General features: G+C 39.3%; 1 protein-coding gene across 2 annotated transcripts in view; it reads left to right on the plus strand.

Moving 5' to 3' along the window:
- The window catches only part of ADCY5 (adenylate cyclase 5), a 208,438-nt gene that overhangs the window by 106,516 nt on the left and 76,191 nt on the right, over window positions 1-25,731 (plus strand). For both annotated transcript variants that reach the window (XM_051787547.1, XM_051787548.1), the window contains 2 exons: window positions 14,609-14,758; window positions 19,785-19,906. In XM_051787547.1, the coding sequence (XP_051643507.1) occupies window positions 14,609-14,758; window positions 19,785-19,906 (272 nt within the window). The remainder of the gene's footprint in view (window positions 1-14,608; window positions 14,759-19,784; window positions 19,907-25,731) is intronic.

Consider the following 25,731-nt stretch of genomic DNA (forward strand, 5'->3'; position numbering starts at 1 on the left):
CTTCTGCTTATGATTTTGAGAGCAAAAGAACTCACAGCCTGTTTCCAATCCTTGTGCTCTGTGTATATATTTTAATAACTTATGTTTTTCCTGTCTGAACAGAGCAAAGCCTGGAGAACAAGCTGTTCTTCTGGAATCCTTTAGTTCATTTATTCCCAGTAGATTTCAGTGGGAAATAAAATCAACAGCCTCTCCTCTTCTGAACAGTGACCCTCACTGTGTTTGTTAATACCTCTCAATGCCTGTCTCCATCGAAACTCAGGATATAATTGCTCAACCAGAACATGCAGGGGAACAAAAACTACAATTTTCTGAGCTTTAAAAAAGTACATTAATTACATTTGATTTTGGATGCCCAAAGTAAATGCTTTACTGTAGAAGCAGCTCATTTGTTTAAACTTGTTTTAGAAATTTAACTTTTCATGCAGATACTGAGTTTTAGCTCCTAAAAACACCTCATCAAAGCATCTTGATGAACCAGTGACAGCTATACACCTGAAAAATCTCTGAGTGTGTGGGCAGAAATGCCAAAAATTGATTTCCCTCTGGGGCCAGGAGAAAAAGGCAAATTTTTTTAATATTCCGGTTGAATTTGCATTTGACTCCCCTATCACTTCATGCTGCTTAAATGGATTAGTGGCTGAGTCCTGCAGCACAGGATCTGGAGAATATTTCTAATGCACATGCCTTGAAAATGCACAAAATGACTTTAAATCAGGTGCTGAAGAGCAAGTAAAAATGGATTCTCTAATGCACGAAGTGAGAAAAGGAAGCAATAGTCAAACAAAAGACAGGAAGGACTGATTTACCAAACTAAATTTGGAAAGGGATCTGGTCTAATGAGATCTGGTGAGTAAAAGGTCTCTGATAAGTGCTAAAATCCTGATTGAATCTTAATCCTAGAGGTCTGGACTGTTAAGTCCCTTTCTGTATACCTTGCCAAATAGAAAAGGGCTAGAATTATACTCAGGTGGGCAGAGAACAGTGTAGTTGAGGCCAGCAGATCAGAGCAGACTGTGATGGAAGGGGGAATGTGTGAAAAAAAGGGTTTTTTTAGAAACGTAATAGTTTTTTTAGAAGACAAACCTCCCTTTGAAAATTGTAAAAATTAGTGGGAATAACTTCAGTGATTACATAAATTCTGTTCTGTGTGAATAAAGTACTTGTGACAGCGTCAATATTTTATGGATCTTATCACAAACAGATTGACTACATGAGGTAAAATGTCAAGTCACAGCACAGTATAGAAGGATCTTAGTTCCTTCATCAGTGGTGATCTCTGCACGTTGAGCAGGTGTCAAATGTAGTTACTGAAAAATATTGTGGTCGTGTCCATGGTGCGTATTAAGGACAGAGGTGAGGGTGGTAGTCTGAGGCTACTGTCCACTTGCCTAAACCCTTTCTCATGTGTAGGGTAAGTTCCCACATTGTCCATCTCCTGTGTTGTGTCCTTTATCAGATATTCATCAGTTGGGTGTGGTAAAAATTGAAAGAGTTTAGAGGGACCAAAGATATTTATTTGCCTAGTGCTTGCTGGTGATGGATTATTGTATAAGGAACACTGGAGTACAGAAGTAGAAACCTGACATACTTAGGTGAGCAGAAATGTAGAGTTGCCTGTCTTTTTAATCATAAGATAGCATGAAGAAATGTGTGTTGTCTGTTTGATACAGCTGTTACAGACAGAGCAGCTGAAAAAGGGACTTGATGGAACACTTAGTGGATGAGATTTAACTGTAGCTGGGCTGAGGCAATTCTGCAGAGCAGGGGAAGGATTGGGATGCCATGGCATAGGTTATTCATCTCCCCTGAGAGAATTGCACCTTCTGTTAAAAGATGATTTTCAATGTCAGCAATCTTTGACTGCTTTCAGACGCTTTTAGGAATCAATGTACTTGAGCACATTTTCCATCTGCATTCAGACCAAGGGCCAAACATTTTCTCCCTGAAGTGGAAGCTGTTCCTGCCAGGTGCACCTTTTGTTCCTTTGCTGCTGGAGCTGATGTTCGGCACTCAAACTGAGGAGCAGAGCTGAGAAGGCATGCTTGCAAAGAGGCACTTCATGATCAACCAAGTTGTTTTACTGTTCACTGTCAGCTACATTGACTCCAATTCTAGTGACTTTTAGATAGTATGTAGGACAGTGGACTTAGAACAATGTACACTTTAGGTCTGTCTTTTCTCTTCCCTTCACCCAACAAATCACTCTGCTCACATTCCTTGAGTTAAAGAAAGGTATGGAAAGTAACCCAACTTTATTTTCCTGTTTCAATCTGCAATTCCCTCCCTTCTTGTGGATTCTAGCATTTTAATTCTTGTTGTTTAGAACTGATGTATGCATAGTTTGATGATATCTAGCATCTGACCCATATGTAGTGGTAGGAAATGGTGGGGAAGGTAAATGTGCTCCTTGGAGTCCAAGTCCTGGATATTCACTTTTATCAAATACGTATTAAAAGTCCAATAAAATACAGTGCTGATTTTCCAACTAGTTTCTCTTTCAAAGGAGCACAGCTTGTTCTGAAGTAATTAAACAACCATTTGTAAGATAGTTCTTTCTGATCTGTGCAGTGCTGATAGTCAAATATAGTAATTTTAAACTGTAAAAGTGATATATTAAGGGCAGATTGAATCTCCAAAGTTGGGCACTTATGCTTGGAAATGTGACACATTGCCTACTGAGCCTTGTTTGAAGCAGGTAAAGACTTGCCTGTGAGCTGATGCATATTATTCAGTATTTATGTGTTCACTGCATTCTCAATTCACTTCTCTGGTTTAAGGCAGTCTCAGGACAAATACAGTGTTTAGTACTTCCATTCTCTGACAGCAAGGGGTGGCAACAAAGACCATTTGGTTCTTTGCAAATCTGCCAGGTGAAGGGACTATACATGTAATTTGTTATTGAGCAGAAGATATTTTTGAGGCAGAAAAAACAGTGCGGAAAAAATAGTGGTTTGATTTCAGGTTCTGAAAGAAGGAAATATGTAATCATTCCAGAAAGCCATAACTTACCAGTCCTGGTATTCTGTTCTGATCTCTTCATCTCCATTTCCCTCTTCTGTCCCGTTTAGTTTGGGTTCTGCCTCTTCTGAGATTCCACTACACTCTCCCTTTTGTCTCTCTCTTTTTTGTTCTTTGATGTATTTTCCAAAACTACAAAGACATCATGAACTTTTCACTTAAATATAAATGCAACAAGCAAACTGGTGGATAATAACCACCTGGGAAATTGCTGCACAGGCTCTGGTAATAACGAAAGCATCAGACAAGCTTAGCAGTGGTCAGTACTGTTTGTGATGCCTGGCATTATGCCAACAGCTTAGCATCAGATTGCTGAAATAGTTGGTTTTATCATTTGATTTCTGCTTAAAGTTTTTGAAATAGTTTCTTTAAAAGGAATAGGGTTTGGAGGTTTTTTCTTTCACAAGCAAAGAAGATATGTCTGAATCAGTGTAGTTTGTGTTTGATGTTCTCAAAGAGCAGTTGACTACTTTTAAAGACAGTCTTGTAGACCTCAGTGGATGAAGGAAGTCAGTGACAGAAATTACCCATTTAAGTCTTTTATCCTAGTCTGCTCTGTTTCTGTATTCCCCTGACTTTGCATTGCATATCTGGAATTGTGACTTTCACCATCCTTTTAGTTTTTCTTCTATTTTAACAGCTCTGCAGCAGGATGTGCCAGTCATCACTGTCAAGGACCACCTGCTTTACCTTTGAAGAGATTTCGCATATTTGCTTAGGACTGATTATCAGAAAGCACAAAGAAGTTTGCAATGAAATAACATCTTGGAGATATAATTAATCATTTTCTCTAGTTCTGTCTGTCTTAAGTTGATACAGTTAAACTGATAAGAATAAAGAACTGGTTCTAATATCTTTATCCTATCAAAAGGGGCTTAGGAGCTCCCTATTAGACTTAGGCTGACAAATGCAATCACATTGCAGTAGCACGGCAAAGAACCAGTCTATGATTTCAAGCCACAGTCATGGATCTTATCATACATACTGAAAGATTTTACTCTATTTTATACCACTTGTTTTTTTAAAAAATTGTTGTTATCTCTTGTTAAATTCTTTATTCATGTGGCTCTCACTTCTCACACAATAAAGGCAATAACTGTACGCGTTTTTCAGTAGACAGCAAAACCTCTCTCAGCTATGGTTTTCGTCTTTAAGCAATTATTTATTCAGTTATCTTCCACATTTGAAGTACTTTTCATAAACTCATTTTGTTTTGAAGTGTACTAATAAATCTCCTCATAATACAAGGGCTGATTTGTGAAAGGCTTACTAGGCAAGGCCAAATGCACAGGAACCGTATTCTTGGAAATGAAAAATCTAATGCTGTGACTAAATATTTAGGGAGTAATGCAACAGATAACGATGACAGGGAAAGAAGATTGCAAGGTAATTTGTTTATTGTCAGTATTGTCCAGTCGAGGAAAGTGTCTCTTTGGATCCTACATATAATATAAGAAAAGCAATTACTACTGTTCAGTGGCCTTTAGACTTCAACAGAATTGTGTTATCAGTTTTTGGTTATGACAATTTTTTAAGAGGCTAGGGGGAAATTAACTGCACAGTCCATGAGGTCTTTTAAGTCCTGTCTTGTCACGTTACAAAAAATTCTGAAAATAAGTACTCCCTGTTTTTTTCTGTCTGTCTTCCTCAGATGAGGTTACTTTAAATATTCATAATTTATTGTTTTTCAAAGTTCAATTCTGTGGTGTACAGTATCCTCCTGGGGAGGTTAGTATGATATTCAGTCTATTTTAAGTTCACCTCAGAAAACCTATTCAGCTGCATAATCTCAGTAATGATCTTTGGGAGAATAAAAGTACATGCTCAATTACAGGCTCAAAATTTTCCACTAGCAACAGAAATTTGGATTTAGTTTCTTTGTATCCTGCCCAATTCTCAGCTGACCAACCTTATTTCAATTGTCAGAGTTCAAAGACTCTTCCAAACTGTGCATCTGCAGCAAAGTGAGGTTGATTTGTTTTTCTGTTAAACAGTGCAATTTTTACAGTGTTGTAATTCCAATATTTTAGTATATTCATCTTACACATTTGACAGTGAGAAAAAGCAGATTTAAGATTCCAGTCAAAATATCCTTTGGCTATAGAATATCTTGATTCAAGAATCCATCTTCCTGTCATTCCATAATGCTTACAGAAATTAATGATGTGGTCTCGTGTTGGATAATATTTTCCATACATAAGCCTCCAAAGTTTACCTTGAAATGTTTTCCTTCAGATACTGCAAAGCAGTTAAAACTGTGCCTTGTAAAGTATGCTTGGAAAAACTCAAGTAATAGCAAGTAACCAAATTGTTGAAGCTGTCAGAACAGAATGAGGTTCATCTTGGCTAATTTAACAATAGTCGTTCGGTTTGATCCTGGAATTATGAGGCCGTGTGTTTGTGTGTGTGTTTGGGGGGAGGACAGAACTGGGGAGCTGAGAAAGAAGTCCAGGGTGGATAATAACAAGATTTACTGTATAAGAAGGCAGAATGGAAGACACATGATGAGGGCAGTAGTGCAGCTCCAAAGGCACAGAGAAGAGGGGTTGTGTACAGTGGAATAAAGGCAGGCTAAGTTGTGTTGTGTAATTTGTATTATAAACAGAGCCGGTCGTAACCATGGTCATTGGGTTCTCTTACACTTGTCTTTATAAACAGTTCTGAAGAGTCTTTTAGAACTTCTCTATAAAATCTTTATTACATTACTGTAGACCTTTGAAATTCAGTATGACAAAGCTGAAGGCCAAGCAATGTGCCTTCAAGCTGATCATTGTGCTCAGTTAAAATTTGGTTGGGAATTTGCCCACTGAGTTTTTGTGTTGTTGAAGCCAAATCTGTTTTAGAGATCAGTATTCTCAGCTGCTCAAGCAGCCAGACCATGAGACATGATAACGAATCTCAGACTTGTATGCAACCTCTCTCATGCAGAGGTAAGCCTAGTTTACTGTAACAGCTGGCAAAAGCACACATCAGCCTTTAAAGGAGAGTATTCAGTTTTGATCCAACCAGACCCCTTGACTTGTATGTTAGTGGTGGATGACATACACAATCCATGCTATCTGCTATGAATGCTGCTCCTTCACCTCATGTGGTACAAACCACTGCTTCAGTTCAAGAGTTCAAACTTTGATGGTGGTGCTTGGCAAATTTTGTTTATTAAAAATATATGTTGGGATAGGGATGTTAATAGGAAAGAGCAGAGCTTGTGGGCAAGCTGCCCCATCTTGATTTGAAATCCAGCAACAGAAGAAGAAAGGATGTCTTTAAATCAAAACCAAAATATCCATCTGTATTCCATTCTTTTTCCAATTTTACATTTCTTCCCACACAAACAAACAAAACCAGCCTAACTCACCACCTCCCAAAAACACACATTCTAAATGCTTGGGAAATAGCAATTTTTATATCTTACAGACCATATTTAGGGCACTCATTTCTGCCTGCTGAGCAATTGGAGAATGTTCTTTTTTCCCAGATAAATAAGACTTTCATGTAACTACACAAATATTTTTGTTTTCCCAGTGACCTGGAGGTGACGCCTGTGCTTAAAAATGATGATGGAAGATAAGGGGTGATGCCTGTATCTGAATCCAGAGCTTCCAGAAATATTCCCAGAAACACTAAGGACGAGGGTTCACTGTGATGGGGACGAGTAGAGGGGTGTTCATCTTCATGATTTTGCTTACTTAGCACAGACATTTTTCTCTCATAGCCATTGAATGCAACCACAGGTCTTGGGAACGTGCTTCTCTGTGAAGTGTGTTTGTTGGCAGTGTGTAAGATGTTGGGAAAGGCAGAGCACCCCTTGACAGGAGCATAGGGAGGGGAGGTAGTGGAGCCATGGAGGTGACTGTAAAGAAGTGGGATCCTGCAAGACAGGCTTCAGAGGTCTCTTCTCCTGAGGTTGCATGGTTGGTGTGGCTGCCAGGCACAACCCATTCCAAAGGGAAAGTAAACAAGATCTTGCTCCCTCCATGGCTCAAATCAACTTATGTATTTGCTTGTTGAGTTAATTGATGTATATTAAATGGAGTTTCATGCGTGTTTCAGTGTAGTGGACTAATTTTAAGAGAGCCAGATAGAAAACCTAAGCATTTGTCTTCCCTCGCATCTCTTCCATCAGGTAGAGAAATAAGTAGGATATAAAAGATGAATCAAGCACATTTTTCAACTTTTCTCCTCATTGATTACAGCTTCCTTTAGCTTCAGTGGCATTGTGGTGATTCTGGATAACCAGACATCTTAATCCAACTTCTATTTGATTACAATACTTTCTTTTAACATCTATTGTATCTTCTTATCTGAACAGCTTCTCCTGCTCGGGAGCACAGGAACAAGTGGGACTGGCACGAAAACAGCTCAAACTCAAATGTGAATACAATCATTTGCCGAACAACTGATTTTACTGAAATATCAGAGCTTTGCTTAGTTTTTTTAACTAAAGTAATTGTCTAAGTTGCCTAAGCTATCATGCATCTGGGCAAATTTTGAAGAGTTGTCGAAATTGTCTTGACATATTTTGTTGTGAAGATCTTTACCCAACAACAGCTGTGAGTCATGCACAGAAAGTTTAGGAATTTTCATCCACTTCCATGTCCTCAAAGAGATGTACCTAATGTTTGAAGTCCTAGTTGAAGAGCTTTTGTTTCAGTAAGATTGTATTTGGTTGCTGAAGTCTTTGTCACAGAGGTACCTCTGTGGATCAGAAATAAACACACTTCCAGGGAGATGAATTCACTCATGGTACAAATGCATTTTCACTAGGGTCAGGTTAAGGGAGCTGGAGTGTTAAAAAGTTGAAAATACTGCACAGTATTGCTCATGAGATTTGTATCAATCTCAGTCCTCCAGTTCTATCATGTTGTTTCTTCTAGAGGCTGCCACAGCAGATTTGTAATGGGACAAACTTGCACCTTGTGCTCAGCTCTCTGTGCTGAGGAGAAGCATCTGGCTGGTGTTCCTTCTCTTAAGAAGCCACTGGATTTCAAGGAGGCAGCCTGGTTACAAAGACTTAGGTGATAATTTAATTAATAAAGCAGGGGTTGAATTGTTAACAGGGGAAAGGAAAGGGGAAGTGTCCCTGTTTCAGTGGAAGAAACCTTCCTCTGAGTTGTTTCAGGGTCTCACTCTTGCACCCAAGGACCACAGGGTGTTTCCCCTGGAGTGGCAGCTTCCCATGTTAGCCATGGGCTGTCAGCTTGCTTCACCCGACTCACCATCAAGGATCCTCACATGAAACCAGTGCTGATTAGTAGCTCATAAAGTATGTTAAGTGTGAAGATAAAGAGAAACTTGATTGCCACAGAGATTTGGTGACAATGGATGATAGACTCGAGAGTCTCCTTCCTGCTGTTTTATTGCTAGTGAAGGGCAGCACTTCCTCCTCACCAGCATGTACCACCATACCGAGGATGCTTTGCTGGGATCGTGATAATGTTCCAGGAAATTTTAGACCTAGAAGTACTTCTTTTAGCTGATGTTACGCCAAGATTTGGTTAGGACAGTACATTCTCCTCTTCTTAATCTTATCGGTCAGTAATGAAAGAAAATAAGATCGCACTGAAATCCCAGCAGAAAAATTAAGTAATGAAAAAGTGATAGGGAAGTAGAATTTATCCGTTTGTTGTAGGATTTTTTCCTGTTGAGAAGCTTGCTAAAAATATATCTGTGTTGGTAATGTTTCGTTCTTGAATAAAAACAGGATTTAAAAGTTTTAATTATTTAACTGTGTCTCAGGGAAGCATTTAAACTTTGGGCACTGGCTTCAGTAGCACTGCTCATGTGTGTAAAGTACACTTAGAGAAGCCTTTGGAAGGTAGTGGTTGTAGCTGATTTTCTGTTCTGCTCAAGATCCAGGTAGTGATTGCTGTACAGCAGTACCAGAATGGAGAGAGAAAGCATCATATAGCAACTTCAGAAAATTTGTTCTTAGACTCCGGTTTATTGCTGTAATCTTTTGATGTTGCAGTTATTTCTCAATACTCAGTAAAAGTACTTGTCACATTTAAAATTGAAACCTTCTTTACTGGCCAAGCACTGGGAGAAGACCATATGACTTTAACTGTTCAATTATCTTTCTGGCATAATCTACAAGTTTTCACTGTCTTAGTACTCTGCTGGTTGTAGCTCTGGGAAATGAAAGATGTTGTATATACAGCACAAATACATGAGTAATTCGATCTTGGAGCCAGCTGATGTTGTCTTTTGTTTTAATTTTCATTATGCCTTTGGTGGTGTAGCTGCTCCAATTTTTTTATTAGACAGTAGTATATAGAGAGGCAATAGAGGGTTAATTGCTGTTTAGGGAAAGTGTTTAAAAAACAGCACCAGCTATACCTTCTAACAACAACAATTTCTCATAATGTTTATGCTTTTTATCTTTAGAATTTAGAATTACTTCCAATTCATGATTGCATGTACAGGTGCAGTAGGAATATCTTGGGTAGTTAGAGCTTTTGTAGTCATCATATTTTTGTTCTTACATTGTTTCAGGTGAGTATTCAAGATTTTATAATGATTTTTCAAGGTTAAAAAGGGAACTCTAAAAAGTAAAGCTAATTCACACTCTGGAAATAAGGGATACCTGGTTTGTTGTTTGCTGCAGATTGTTTTGCATGACTTTTGAATCTCCATGTATGTGCTTTATTTCTCCTTGTGACAGTTTTACAGGCCCACAGTAAAAGCTTAAAACATAATTGTTTTCAAAATAGGACTTAATGAAAAAATCAAAACAATATTTTGATTTAAATGAAAAATAAATAGGAAAACAATAGGAAAACAAATAGGAAAAAAATACTGACTAGTGGTGATGGAAACTAGAGGGAATAGCCTAATGCTGTGATCTCAGAGCAGAAATAAGGCTGAGTCTCTACAAGAGAAGTGGACCAGCGCAGAGTAACTTGGCAAAACACAGAACCTGGGATTTTTATAATAAGCAGTGATATTGCAAGGAATATGGTCCACCTTCCCATGTCAGTAGCCAGCTTTGTTTGCTCTGGCAGAGGTAGGGAACTAACAAAATTTATCTTGATGCTATTTCCCCTAAGCAAATTGTTGTCTCTTAATTACATATTGAATAGCATCTGGTGTTTGAAGAATTATCGAATAGAAACACAGCAGGGAGAAGTGTGGCAATATTGATGCAAGCTGATACTTTTTCTGGTTGTGGTGGTTTGGAGGCACTGCCCTGAACTGAGACATCCTACTTCTTCCTCAACCTGGCCTGAGGTGCCCAAAACATCAATTTTGTAACGATGATGTCAGGCCAAATTTAGCACTCAATTTTGATTTTGTAATACCAGGTTTTCATAACTCCTAGAACATGTGGAACTAAACTGTTTCCATCTCTTTATTCCCTTCAGTCACTAAGGGAAAAAATATTGAAAACAGTTTCCTGCGGGAAATTCAACAAAAGCGTTGCAGTGCTCTGTTTGTGCGATGAAATCAAAGTGACTGCAAACTGTCTGGTCTGTTTTGTTGTCTGAGATTGAGTGATCTATTATTTCACTGGAAATAAGGAGTCACAGTGGTTTTTGAAAACCTCTCCTAGTACATAGCTTTTCCTTAGGTACTGAATCACCTTTAAAGTACTCTGCCTTGGTAACCCCAGGAGAACAGCATTTCTCTGCCTCACACAGGTGATGTAAGAGTGAATGTGTTAGTTTATGAAATACTCATATATGGCAATACTGCAGGCAGGTTTAATAGCTTATCTAGGAGCTATACGTATGTTAAATGGTCTTTTATAAACTATTATTTTCCAAAATCAGAAGGGTAGGAATCTTCTTACTCTAAATCTCTAGCTAGTCAGGGGAAGGAAATCAACTACAAAACAGATCATTCTATCTTTCCATTGCCTTGAACAGCTCTTCAAGCACAGATTGTCTGAAATAGGTGCCATAATATGTTTTTACTTTTCAGACCATGGAGCTTAGAGAATCAGTTTTTTAGTATCTACATCATCTCTTTCCTCCTGGGACTGAAGCTGGTTACCATAGCAAAATGGCAAGGAAGCTGCTAAGCAAGTAGTACCATTTGGCAAATAGGGTATAAATTTTTTTTATTAAGAGAGAGGACTGTGAAAAAAAACTTAGTGGTGTTAGATTTTTTTTTGTTTGGGGTTATTTTTGTGGGTTTTTTTTGCTTTATTGTGTTTTAAAATACCACTGTAGAAAATGATTGTGAACATATATTAAACAAAATGCTCTTGCTCACTAACAAGAGTGGCTACAAATAGTAGGAGCTTCAGTTTTAAATCTCTGCAGCTCTTTGATACTTTCACAGAAAAGTTACACAGTAACACAAAAATTACACAGTAATTTCCCTCCTTATGTTTCCTGGTGTTGCAAAGATGCCATACTGTGAATTAAATGAGCTTCGGCTTAACAGAAAAAATGCAAATACCTGTCCCCTGCTACTTAAAAATGACATTGCAATACAGCTTTAGTTCCCATTTGAGGAAGCCTGGTCATCCAAGTCTGTCTTGGAAATCAGTCTGTGAAGTCCCTTGGGTTTGGGTAAAGTGACCTCAGCAAATGTGGAAAAGTTACTGCTCTGTGTTCCAAAAATGTTATCGTTGATGTCAAGTCTGATGATGTTATTTGTACTCCCCGTTGATGATGTTGGTCACTGTACAATGTGAATCACGTGCCTTGAACAGTACAGCTTGGCTTTTTAAGGCATCATCCCAGCAACAGTATCGTTGTGGGTGGACTCCAGTTTGTTGGCACAATACCAATTTGTTGAGACAGACCAAGGAAGAGCTTGTTTTCAGGACTGAGGTGTTCCTCTTTACTGCTGGGTTAACTCTTGATATGTTGCCTGTCATCTTTACCACCTGTTCTTGGTGCAAGACTTGAGTTACCATTTTGAGGAGTTTCTTTTGGGTTTGTGCTAGTGCTTGTAAGTGAAATGAAGTCTCAGAGTCTTGGAATTAAAGCAGAAAACTGCTTATATCCCTTTCCCATGTGCTCAGGATATTACCTCAAGAGTTAGAGTTCAGGTCTCTCATTTGATTGAAATATGCTGAGAACTCGTTCTGGGTGTGAAGGGAAGTCAGGATTGTTATCACCTTGGCCACACCCAGTCCTGCAACTTATGTCATCATTTGGTTTGCCTTGGTGAAGAAAGGACATACTTTGCCATGAATGCTACATAGTTACAGAATATCATGAATATCATCGCTGACTTTTACTGAAGTTATAGAAGTGAACACAAATCTACCCGTTCCAATTACATGCAAAACAAATATTGTTAACTGTTCTGAACAGAAGCTCTTTAACAGCTCTCTATAGATAGAGAGATGCATTTTCCTGCTGTTTTATATGCCCTGTCAAATTTTTTTCTTACTGCACATCTGAATAGCTCCAATGGAGAGAGTCTGGGAATCTTGCTGTAATCTGGGTATGCAAAAGATGCTGTTTAGTTTTAACACCTTTGAGCCCATGTTAACCATATTTAGCTTGTAGAAGTGCTGTTCACTGGCTGAGAGTGTCAATCAGTGTATCCGTGGAGTGGGAATCAAGAGTAACTCCTAGGAAAACCCTGTTCTGACTCCCTTTTTAAGCTGTTTCTTCATTATAATAAGTACTGATATGTTTTTTATCCAGTGGGGGATTTTTCATCTTTAAAAATTGTCATTATTAGCAAAAAATTACCATCAAATGCCATGGATGCAGCAGTGAGTTAGGGTAACTGGGCAGGATCTGGGTGGGGGTTGACTGGTGTCTGAACAGCTTGAGGGGAGAGATGGAGGACCTTGAATCTGGCAGGATTTAGCTAGTCTCAGAAAGAACTGAGTGAGAATATAATAGTGAAGGGAGTGTGTGAGTTTAGGATCAGGACTTATTTTATATCCATGTGTATGACCTGTGTCTTCAAAAGCCCCGTCTCTGTGCGAACTGTGGGCTCTGGAAGGAGGGAGCAGTCTGTAGGGGTTGAGAATAATATCCTCCTTGAAAACCAGTTATCTGCAAATACATAAACCTGCCATTGGTGATAATCACCTGTGGGTGTCTGTAACCTGCAGGTTATTGTACTGTGTAGTGTGGTACCCAGGTGCGGGAACTCACTGCAGGGACGTAACCCAAAATACAGCACTTGGATTTAGGAGCTTGGGAAGTTGGAGTGTTGCCATCTACTGGCAGCCATCCACAGAGAGATGTCCCTCGTCTGGCTATAGTTTAAAGTGTTGCTTATTTTGAGCTGAAAGGTGATGTTAGTCTGTTTTAAGTCAGAGTTGTTAATAAAAGAATTGTCGCTGTCCTTAGCATGTGGATGTAGTCCAAGAGTTAGAGTAATCCCAGCCAGACTTTTTGGAGAGGTTGGTGCTCTTGGGATGCGGGTCCATGTTTGAGATGGGGGCAGCTCCTCTCTCCTGCACAGTGTTGGTTTGGGGAATCCTGAGCACCTCCTGTGAGCTCAGGACTTGAGGGGTGCTCTGCAGCTCTCCCGCCCTTCAGATCCTGGCTCTGTATTTTCAGGGAATGGGCTGGTCTGGAAACTACTTTTTTTTTATTCTGCAAGTAAAAAAGTAATAAAGGCAAAGGATATATTTGGACTCATTAGGGAATAGACCAAATATCTGTATTATTAAAAATATTGCGGGTCTGACAGTCTTTCCCCCTAGAAGAGATGAGAGGTGCTTCAAATAAATCTGCCCTCAAAGGGAGATACAATACAGCTTGTGTGGGTCTCAAAAAGTCATACTGTGACTGACCTCTGTCAAGGGAATTGTTTACATTATGCCATCAGAAGTGGTTTTGAACATTTTGCTTCTACCAAATGTCACCAATGGGGGTGAATATTTTTTTCCTTTTTACTAAAAAATAGTTGGGAAACAAAAGATTGCAACACAAGTTTTCAGCAAAAGTTATGTGACTGCTTCCTTACTAAACATAACCCACATGGGAACAGAAAAATGATGTAGCTTTTCCTTCTTGCTTGTCCAGCTTAAGTATGCTTCAGACTTAACACCTCTTTCTGTACTCATGTTCACAGAAATGTAAAAAGCTTATTTTTTTATCTAGTACATTAAAATTTTGAGTTGGAACGAGATTAAAAATACTACTTCAGTTGCTCTTAAACCTTGAGAATAGCAGCACTTTACCTTCAGTATTTTAAGCACTATTTCAAAATAAAGGTTTAGTGTACCTTTGATATGTTTTTGAGCCACATTTGTAGGTACACAGACATGGAAATATTTGTGTTCCTTTGTCAGATGTGTCAGCACAAGTCATAGGTGACTTTTAGTGGCAGATCAATGATGCATTTTAAATAGATTTGTGTCACAGTAGTTCCAAGATAATGGATAACCAAAAGCAAGATTACAGAAGTACCAGAGGAATTGTATTTTTTATCAGTGAAGTAATATACAGTGTTAAGAACATATATTTGAGGCCATATATGGAAATTTTATGTTTTAAAGATTAGAGAGGTAAAATACACTGGAATTAAGAGTTTGAAATTTAAATGCGTCTTGGATTAAGGAGTCATGGAAGGGGCTGGGTTCTGGCTAGTGTTTTGTTACCAATGGCAGTTTTCCAAAGTGTAACCAAGTATTTCCCCCCCCTTTTTTTTTTTGTTGCAGCTGGTCTCCAATGTTCTCATCTTCTCCTGTACAAACATTGTAGGCGTGTGTACCCACTACCCAGCAGAGGTGTCCCAAAGACAGGCTTTCCAGGAGACCAGGGAATGCATACAAGCCAGGCTGCATTCTCAAAGGGAAAACCAGCAGCAGGTAAGAGCAACAATTGGAAATAAAAAATGAAGTTGTTGAAACAGAATTAGCATGCAAATTGTTCCCGTAGGGTGGGATTTGCAGGCTTCTTGCTTCCTGAGTAATCCAAGCAAGAATAGGGTGATGGTAGAGGACAGGATTTTTAAAGGTTTGAAAGAGAGCTCAAGGGCATAGTTCTTCCCCAATACCTTGATGGACTTTTCCAGAGGCATCGGCGTATCCTGTAGTATGTGCTCAGTGGGTTAAAATTACACAGCACACAAAGTGTCTGCACAGTTTTTTTGCACCCATCACTGAAGACGTGTTGAATGCAGATGTAACACACAGGCTTTGGACTGACCTTCTCTGTAAGGTCAAAGCATGGTGTGATTGTCAACAAAGCCACTGCCAACAGGTAGCTGTGAGTCAGGTTTCAGAAGCGAAAGGTAAAAATTGGTGCACAGAACATATTGTTCCTTGATGGCTCCAAAGAGGGTCCTCTTCCTGCATTTCCCAAAGGTTCCTATCTGGTTACACCCTTCTGTATACCTTATTGGCCTCAAATGAATTGTGTTTGTTCAAAGAGTAAGATTCATCACCAACTTCATTGGTTTTTTGCTGTAGAAAGACCTCTTGGTGCCAGCATACAGCTTAGTCATCAAGGGTGCTGAAGGTATCTGCTACCCTAAATCATTTGTGGGTTCTCTTGCAGTGAGTCTCTCGTGTCCTCAGAGTTAGACAAAAAAGAAGTTTTGAGGCAGCTTAACTATTCCCTTGCTAACACACATCTCTGCCCTGCAGTACGTCTCATAGTGGTCAGTTCAGTGCAATTTAAAATTAATTATGAAACGGGATTTCCACTCATCCCTTGGGAGATATCTCGGAGCTTGGTTGTGGGTTTGGGGAGAGGTCAAGGGAATGAATCAGCTGGAGAGTCTTTGAATCTCTGTGGCAACGCAGCTTAATTTTCCTTCATGTCTCAGCCCATCTGTATCTATGGATTTGACTTTTGGCAGTGTTTCATGAGGTACCTCTGGCTGATACACTTGTTGTTAAATCCTTACTGCAAAATAATGAGTACACATGCTTTATTTTGATAGTTTATGTATGAAAATGAGATTCACACTCAAGACTCCTTTTTCCTTTGCAACGAATGCAGTCTCAGAAAGAGGTAACAAGCATCCACTCCTCCTTCCACACCTTGGAATGATGAAAGGACTGAGCTGAGAGAATATGCCACTTTACTTATTGATTACAGCTCTGTCCTCCCTGCTGACAGACTGCCTTAGCAGCATGGCTCAAATGCTTGGGCTGTTCTGGATTTAGGAGCTTCTGTCTCTGAAGCCCTGACAAATGCCCTCACTTAATGCCTTTTTTTTCTCCCCCTCCTGAGAAAGTACTATACCATGCAAAAGAAAACCAGGACATCAAAAAAACATGGGTCAAATCCAGTCCCTGACAAGTGCTCTCCAGTCCTTCCAGCAGTAACTCTGGGTCCTGGCAGCTGGGGACTCCTAATGAGATTATTTGCTGCCACAGCCTGAACTGACATTGATCTCCAGGTTCAGTTCAGATGCATCTCTATGCATAATGCACTGAGATAATCATGAGGGGACAGCAGACACAAATAAGGGCAGCTCAGCCCACACCTGGGAGAGCCAATCTCCAAACAGGGGTGGAGGAAAACAGAACTGCACATCCCAGCACTGTTACAGTTGCTTGTCATTTTCTGGAGATCTGATGGTGCTCCTCTGTGCTGTTCTCTGTTAAAGGCAGTCAGATTTTCTCGGGTAAATGAATGTGTATTTTCCTTTATCAAGTGTCTACCAGCACCTAAAATTAGCCAGAAAGTAAATAAAAAATCCAGAATGTCCAGTGCAGAAGAGAGATGACTTGTGATTTCATTACTTAGATAACCTAGGGCACAGCCATAGCAAGAATCACTGTTGCTTGCCCAGAGTTCTTCACAATCTGTAGTGAGCAAATACTTAGCATTTAGGTAAGAGATGGGTTATTGGGACTGCAGAGCCTTATTTCTAGCATTGCTTGTCTTTTGTCTTGGAAAAGTTATCTCCTTTTATTTCATCTCCACATCAGTTGTGGTAAAAGGTAACTGTTACTAAACCTGAATACAAATGGATAGTCTTAAGATACTAAATATTTGTAGTGATTTGAGGTCATCTTGGGAGAGTATGACATAAACAGTTAAAATTCCTGCGTAGTGCAGGGTTGTTGTAGGGATCTGTGTGCCCGGGTACACATATATCTCTGTGTATGTGTGTAAACAGTAGGTCTGTGTTGTACCCTTTCATCTGTGCCCGTTCTTGAGACTACTGCTCCTTGGGATGCATATGTTTAATGTATAATTCAGTAGAACTATACTTGCATGTTATTTTGAAGTTAGAGTTATATACGAATTTGCTCTTGCTTTTTTATCAGGTCAGAATGCTGCCTTGTTAAACTTATAGAACAACAGTCCTAGTCACCTCATTGTTGCATAATAAGTGATTTTATAGGAAAGCTGCAGTACTTTCTAGTCATTGTACCAAAATGAAAATTGTACTCTAGTGGAGACTTTAATTTCTGTGCTCCATTTGAAATAAAACAGGGATTTTGTTGTTTTGAGGGTCTTTTAACACGGCTTGTGCTTTACAAATGCACTTGTTACAGCCTTCTCCTGTTATCTTCAGAGGTTATTTTCAGTGATTGTGATGCTCCAAACAGAATAAAGATAATGCTCAGCTCTGTAACGTGGCTCAGCTTCCTAATTAGTCACTGCATGAAGGGATGTTGTGCTACATGCATTTGTTTCACCTGATAAGCCTATCTTATTCCCTGATTATTATTTCAGAGAGGTGTTAGTTCAGCTCCTGGAGATCTCAAGTGTCTTGAAAATACTGGGGATTTAATCTGGCAAGTGCCTGTGGTGTCAGGAAGAATGGGAGTGGGGGCTCTCAAGCAGAAGTTACTCAGAAATGTATGTGAAAATCTCTTGGAGTGCTAGTAACAGGCACTCCTGAATGTGTCCCTGTTTTGAAAGCAACTAAATCCTCCATGCTCGTGCGCTTACAAGGAATGTTTCAAACCTGAGGGTGCCCCTGAACCTCCCATAAAGCTCCAAGTTATTTAGAGGATGTGTAAAATCACACATAAAAAAGCAGCTTTCACACATTTGAGGATGCCTATTAGAATATGCAAATGACAGCAGTATATACACAATTTACTCTAGAAAGCATACAAATGTGTTGTGCTTTTCTGCTCAAGGAGTGTGCTAATAGCTGACAGAAGCCTAAGGACACGTGCATGATTCATAATCTTTCGTAAAAAAAAAAAGGTGGGTATGTAAGTGATAGCTCCTGCAGTATGTTAGAGAAGGTGAGAGTACTTTGAAAAACAAGTATCTTATCAGGACTGCTGCAGTTTTGAGCAGAGATAGAAATCCTTCCACACATCTTCTGTTTTATTACTGTGTCTTCAGAGACTGGAGGCAAGAATCCATCTCTTTAAGGTACACACTGAAGAGGAAAAATAAGGAAATACTGGGCAGTGCTGCAGACTATAAAATGTCTGAGTGCATGCTGAGCACATTTTCAGTGAATTCATCTTCCTCTGGTTCCCCCAGGGTTCCTCTCTCTCCTTAGAGGAAGAAATAAATGGGGAACTTTCAGATAAAACTAGGAATCGGAAACCAGAAATATGCCTACAACTGTAGTATGGGCAAGTGGTTTGGCGATGTGAGTAATTAGGATGGGATTGCTGACCCCTCTGAGTCAGGGCTGCATTTGAGCCCTGCTGCTCCCTGTGCTGTTGAGAATTAATGAGCTGTTAGATAAGGTTAGGGACCTTCGTTTGCTCCACATTCTGTCTGTGTCTTCAGGAAGGAAGGCCCTTTTCTTCCCTCTGCTCACTGTAGATAAAGAAAAATAATGACAAAAATGGCACAGGTTTATGGGATTCTTCAGCTATTCCAGTGCACTGCCTGCAGGTTGGACCACAGTGGAGCTGATCCCAGAGGAGGTGCTCCCCACCTTCTTAAGCCATAGCAAAAACTTCTTTTGGACTGTAAGGGGAGTGACTGAGAACAGAATGAAGCTCTGGGCAGAATTCTCAGGTGTGATTCCTGAAACACACAAATACATCCCTGGGGCACAAATTACCTGCAGGTTTAAATTCTGTAACTTCTGTGTGAAATAGACAACAATTTAGAATAATAATGAGCACTTGCTTTTGTGTGAGTTTTTAGGAAAATCACCATAGTTTTTGTCATTTTTGCAAACTATACGGAACAGTTTGCAAAATAATGTTACAGAAGTCACATTAAAGCTATTATCAATAAATAAAAGTGCTAAGTGAGTGGCAAGGAGAGCCACAACTTGTTGATGACAAGGGTGATAATTGAATATAGTCTCATAGGTGAGTGGTTGGGTTTACAGGTCTTGATGCATTTGGGCACTAATAGTAGTTTTAAGCATAAAAGTATAATGCTGCTTTGTAGAGTTGGGCTAACTCTTCATGATAGTTTTATCAGGGCATTCCTATGACTTTTTAGATGCTAAGAGCAGGTTTGTGCCTGCTGGGGGAATGTGCTTAGATGATTAGATAAGCAAGGAAGGAATTTTAAATGGTGCCCAAGGGTGTTGGGGTATCATTCCTCTGTTAGGTGAAGAACTTCGTGGTGGTGTGCAGAGGCTGTGTGGGAGGTCGGACAGTACCATTTATCAGAGTCCTTCCAAGAATGGTGAATAGACACTTTTAGAGTTGCGTGGTTCCTTCATTTGCAAGAACTGGCAACCATGAATCGTAAGCTCAGTGCATCTGGAATGAAAAATAATTTTTCTTCTAAAATCATTCAATTCTTCTTGCGGAGTTGGGACAGAATTGCATATGACTGGTTAGGGGATCATCTGAAGGGTTTATGGAGACCATTTTGGTTGGTTGTTCTCATCTCCCACCAAACTGATGACTCACTTCTCCCCAGTAAGGAACAAAGTGTGTTTGTTAACTGGGCAGCAGGTGTTTTAATTGGTTCATCTGTCTGACTCCACAGGAGCGTCTCCTGCTCTCTGTACTTCCTCGACATGTTGCCATGGAGATGAAAGCTGACATTAATGCCAAACAGGAAGACATGATGTTTCATAAGATCTACATCCAGAAGCATGACAATGTCAGGTAAGAACAGCAGCCCATCTCCCAGCCATGGGGCAGGAGGGACCCTCCCAGTGCTTGGCACTTAACATCCAGGGACAAAGATGACCGTGACAAACAAACCAAAATAAGCGTAAAGACTCTAAAGTGTCACTAGTTGACTTTTGAATGTTTGTTTATAGGATAGTAGGAGGATTGCCACATTCCTGCAATGTCTTCTTTTGGGAAACAGCTTTGACTGGTTTCTTTTATTAAATTTTCCTTTCCGTTTTCCTTTTCTGGAGTGAGTGTTGGTGGTTTTGAGAAGGTGATATGTTTGGGTTCAGTTATTTTTTGACAGTTACAGGCACCCTTCTGATAAGACCTGATGGAATGCAAGTCAAAGACTGGGAGCACTTTCTGCAGGGTGGATTGTAGATCACGGCTAAGGTTAGGATCTTCTGCAGTGGCTTCTGCCAGTTTGGAATTACAAGCAGAGGGTCAATTAGTGACAGCCTTTGGCAGCTTCCCAGTCAGCCGGTGATGTGTTGCTCCTCAGTCTACCTGGATGAGAAGGACAATGTGATGTCCAATCTCTGGCAAGCCATGCAAAATCAAACCCAGTCCGTGTTGCTGGGGTAGTCCATCCCCATGAGCTTCTGAATATTTGCTGGTTCCAACTGTCCAGTTTTGCAGGGAAGAGGCAATAAGGTAGTACTTTAGTGGCTTGATAGCTTTATAGGCTGCAGTTACGAAGTTTAACTTAATCTTGATGAATTTTACCTCTGCTGTTGTACCTGATCTCTTTGGGGATCACTTATGTCTCAGCTAAGCCAGGTCCTGGAACTGTGTAACAGCTCTGTCAGTCTATAAATACTTCTACAGAAACACAGAAACTGGGGACAGAGAACTTCCTTCTTCCCTTCTCCATCTCCCCTTCCAACAAGAGTTTTTCTTGTAAATTCATTGTGTAACCCTTCTCTCTTACATAGCTTTAGTATGTTGGTGAATTGTATTTTCTGATACTTGGTGCTCAAGAAATAAAAGGGGTTTTCTTATCTCTCTAACATACTGCACCCTCCAATAGTTGATGTGGAGAAATCCTCATGAAATTCTTATGTATTCGAAGACATTGCCTTAGGATTGAGGATGTCAGGGAGAGGTAATGTATAAGCAAAAAATTGAGAGTCGCTCACTGTTGAATGTAGACTGATATAAAAATCACTGAAATCAGGGCAAGTCTGTGTGCTTTGGGTTTTTTTGGTTGTGATTCAGTAAAGAGATAAAGATCCACAGCAATACTGAAGACAAAAACATTATCAGAAATCAAGAACAATAATGGTTCAGTGATGAAAAATAAAGAATATATATGGTGATGAAGGGGAGGGGAAGAGGCTGTTCAGTGTGCCCTCAGCAGACTACGTGCTACAGTAGATTAAGTTTTGTGTCTTCACATTCATTTCTTCCTTAATAACACTGAGCTTGTCCGAGAAGGTGTGTAAATTTCTTGAGATAGATAAATTTCTTGTGAATTACTTTTTTTCCAGTACTCAAAGGTCAACTTGACATTCAAACTGGGTGTGATTCAGCAGATGTGGCATGAGACTATGGTATTATATCTTTCACATCAATTTCCATATGTCTATTTGCAGGTCTGAAAGTTGTTCAGGACGGTCAAATTTTAGTAAAGCTGATTATCTCTTTAGGATGATACTGATTTAAAATTTCAGTTGTATGACTTACATAAACAAAACCCGCATAAACAATAATGAACTAATTTTACAAATGAAAAATTTTAAAGGGAGGTGGGAATCTGATGGAACAATTGTGATTGGAAAACATAGCCCAAAGATAATGGCTGGTATGGAGACAGGGACATCTCAAAAGATGCAGCAAAAAGTGGCACATGGTCCAAAGTATGGAAAGAGAAAAGGGTTTGTGATGATTTTCAGTTATGGCTGTGAAGTAATGTGGAAGGTGAAACACATGTACATAAATGGGTATATGGACCAGTCAGTGCCTTGGATTGTCCTGATGGGTAGCTAACAGGACACTTGCAAACATTTAATTTTCACATCTTGTATATTTATTGAATAATTAAAACATTTATGTAATAGATTCACTTCTGCGACCTAAAAGTAATTTTAACTTTGTTTCTCATGGTAATGAATGTTTAGGAATCACACCCCTGCAGGTGCTGACTATCTCCAGTGCAAAGGGATGCTAAGGTTTCAAAAGATCTTGCAAGGGGAAACAACTTAAATGATATCTTCCTCAAAGTGTGGGCTTTGTTGTCTGGTGCCTTTGAGGTCCTAAATCAAGGCCCACTGAAATCATGGAAAAGGCTGGAAAACTGAGATAAGAAACGGGAATAAAGTAGTATGTGCTGAGAGCAAATATAAAGCAACTTAGGAACATCTCATCTTCATGTACTTTAGGGAAATGAATAACTAAGTAAGAATACTGAAAAAAGGAAACATGATTTGGAACAAATGACTCATTTCACACTAGGAGTTCAGCATGGAGCCTTTGCTCTTGCCTGGGTGCACTGAAACCGCCTCTAGTGGGAATGACTGCGGATGATTTTGAAGCATTTACATGCACACAGAAACACACTGGAGGGAGGAGGTAGCATCTCAATGATGTTGATTAATGAACTGGCTGAATAAAAGCAAACATGCTCTTTACTTTGCACGGGGAAATGCTCAAGGGGAGGCTTTTGAGATGAGAACGCTCCAAGCAATTTTGTTTTGTGTTCGTCACTATTCAAAAATGTCGTAAGATCTAAGTTTTTATGAGCTAAAGGTTATTGTGTCAAGGCAATTGAGAAGTATGTGAAATCGGTGCAAGGGTGCTGTGCCCAGCCATTGAATCTGGCTTCCTGTTGATGATTTATCAGCAGGAGCATTTCCTCTGCAGTTCGTAGGAGTGGGAAGGTTTGTGTGTCTGCACAGAGGTGTGGATTTTCCTTCTCCTTCTGTTGTATTCAGCAGTTCTATTTTCTCACTCTCCCAGATTACTTATAAAGGTAGATTTTAAATGAAAGTATACTGGATGGGAATTTTCATTAGCTGTTGATTTAAAAGTTTGATTGCCATTGTAATACCTGGAACCTGAAACCTTAATTTTTACTGGATCTTCAGAGTGAGGTTGCTCACCGCATTCAAAGTTAAAATGGAAGTAATGAGCCTCACTGACACTGGAGGTTTCCATCCAGCTGGGTTTATCTTGAGTCATTTGAACTCAGGAGGCACAGGAGCAGAGCCTACTGCACTTGGCCTGGTTTGACATTTTGTATGGGAGAAGTTTACTAAATTCTGCCTCAGATAAGATTAAATATTTTAATTTTCAGGGATGATTGGGTCTGGGCTTTTGAGACCACCTCTAATTTTAATTAAAAAACAAACCCAAACCACTCTACCATCAAAAAACATTGTTCTAAAATTATGTGAAGTTAATATGTGTGGGCTATTTTTTTTTCTGTTTTAAAATGAAGTGCCTTAACTGTCCAGTTCTGCTGTGATATGCTTTGTTTTAGATACTAGGTCACATGCTTTTTTTTTTTTTTTTAAGGTTACACCTTCTTTTTTTTTTTTTTTTTAAAAATGAAGTCAATTTAAACCTGTGCAGAAAAGATCTTCCTCAAGTACTGGTAGTAAGTCTGCAAAACACAGCCATGATCCTTTAATAAGGGGCAGTTCTGCCATGATATTGCTTACTGTGTTACACTTCTCTTAGAGGGAAGGCTATCTCTCTGTTCAGGGAAAGATTTTTTTATGCAAAATACTGTGAGTTTTTTTTACCTGAATGGGTAAAAGCAAATCTTTTTTAAGCCTTATCAGGACTTCCTGGGAATGAGTTCATAATCTCCTGCTTATTGTTATGGAAAGTTAAGTTCAGAGACTAATTTATCCACAACTAAAATATAATTTCCTGTCATTTTTGGCAGCAAAATTTGTTTCAGGATTATGTTCTTCTGAAGAATTTAGGGTGGTGATGAAACTAAGATGAAGATGTTTGGGGTTAATACACTCTTGATTCACGTGAACAGAACCTTTTAACAGAGGAGGAAACCATTTCCTGTCCTGATTTATTGAATGAGCATTAACTTTGACAAATCCAGAACCTCAGAATGTGATTTGACCTTTCCCACATATGTGTGTGTGTTAAATATAAAGTCTATTGTCATAAGCAATCAGGAAAGGAGTTCCCAAGACTATGCAAGTAATTTTGGGTAAACAACAAGGTGAATTATGTAACTAAATTGGTTCATGTTATCATGAATGATATTGTGTTTGATAGACAAACCCTAAAATATGCATAGATAATATTGTTTATCTATCATGCTTCCCAGGCAGAATTTTAAATGTTTTACATTACTATTGCTATTTATAGTGTCTCACTGCAGTGATAATGGCTTTAATGTTATCTAGGTTTGGCCAAATATAGTAATCTCTGTGCTATAAAAGGAGGCTTGAAGTCCCCTGTAAAAGGATAAAGGTTGGCTTTGTCATTGAAATTCCTTTGATGAACTGTTTCAAGAAGCTTATTTTAGGGCTGGCATCCAAGTGCAGTAAAAGTGACAGTTTCCTCTCTTCTCCCCTTCACATAATTCTTATGAATCATATACTCAGCAACATTAACCTGCTCTCAGAGTTTTTTAAATGTCTCAACAACTTGAACTAAACCGTTTGCAGAAATGAAACAAACCATTTCCTTTGTAAATGAAAAACATTTGTATCTTGTCTTCTGATTTAATAACATTCTAACACCAGAAATTTCTCCCCTTAAAAATGACCAATTAGTTGCACTTTATCTGACTGTCAGAATATTCAGACCAGCTGTATCAACTTAACCTCTTCCCTTTTAGGTGTCGTGATGCTTAATTAGTTGCTTATGAAGTGTGTTAAATTCTTGGGTTGCAAGGTGCTATGGAATTGTGAGCTATGACATTTGAGGAAAATATCAACTAAGCAAACATCTTTTTTCTCCCTCCTCCCGCTGTCCTCGCACACAGAACATCCAGTCTTAATGTTTCTTGGTGGTAAAGAACTTATCAATATAAATAGTAGAAAAAAGCTGAACTCTGATTGCAGCGAGTAGGAGGGTTCCCAGGGCACAGCTGTAACTGGGCATGTTAGGGCTGTGGCTTCCCAAAGCAAGGTGCTGCTTAGTGGTATATTCTTGTTTTGGAGGCTTGCTAACAGTGCCTTTCGAAATGCTGAATGGCTTTATAATGAGATATATCTTACCAAGCCCAGGTCAGACAGCAGATTGCCTTTGGAGGTGGTTATACCAATGGAGCACTTTTGCTCAGGAGCTCATCCAAACTCTATTTTCATGCTTTTTCATAGGAGGTTATTGAAGCTAAGTAGAAACCAGTTTAATTTTACTCTCCTTAGTAAATAAAACTACAGTATGGTAGTACTTCTAACAGTTTTTCCATGGATATTTTCACAGATTTTACAGTCTCTTGTCTGAGCCAAAGTTTGTGTAGCTTAAATTTCTGTGGAAGGCCTCTCATTGCCAGGAAGGGGCAGGAGCAATAGCTTTTTTAATATTTACTGTATGATCCATCTTTCTCCTCATCTTCTTTCTTTTTTGTGGGGAGGCGGAATGAAAACTGATAGTTTATGTTTGAAGATGAGAAAGAGCAGCATTAAGAAGGAGAAAGCTCAAGAGCTGTTTTTATCCATGTCTTGCTTCCTGGTGCTGCCAGTCTGTGAGCTTTGATTTCCTCCCAGAATGTGTTCGTGAGTTGGTTGGTTGTTTCTCAGAATGGAGTCGTGGAAAGATCTTTCCCTCCTTTTCTTTATTTGAGGCATATTTGAAGCCCACAAGTTACTTTTGCAGGTAGGTGGGGGAAACCG

Source organism: Manacus candei, unplaced genomic scaffold (assembly GCF_025592945.1).
Source record: "Manacus candei isolate 608988 ecotype Guabito, Panama unplaced genomic scaffold, ASM2559294v1 h1tg000023l, whole genome shotgun sequence".
NCBI classification, from domain to species: domain Eukaryota; kingdom Metazoa; phylum Chordata; class Aves; order Passeriformes; family Pipridae; genus Manacus; species Manacus candei.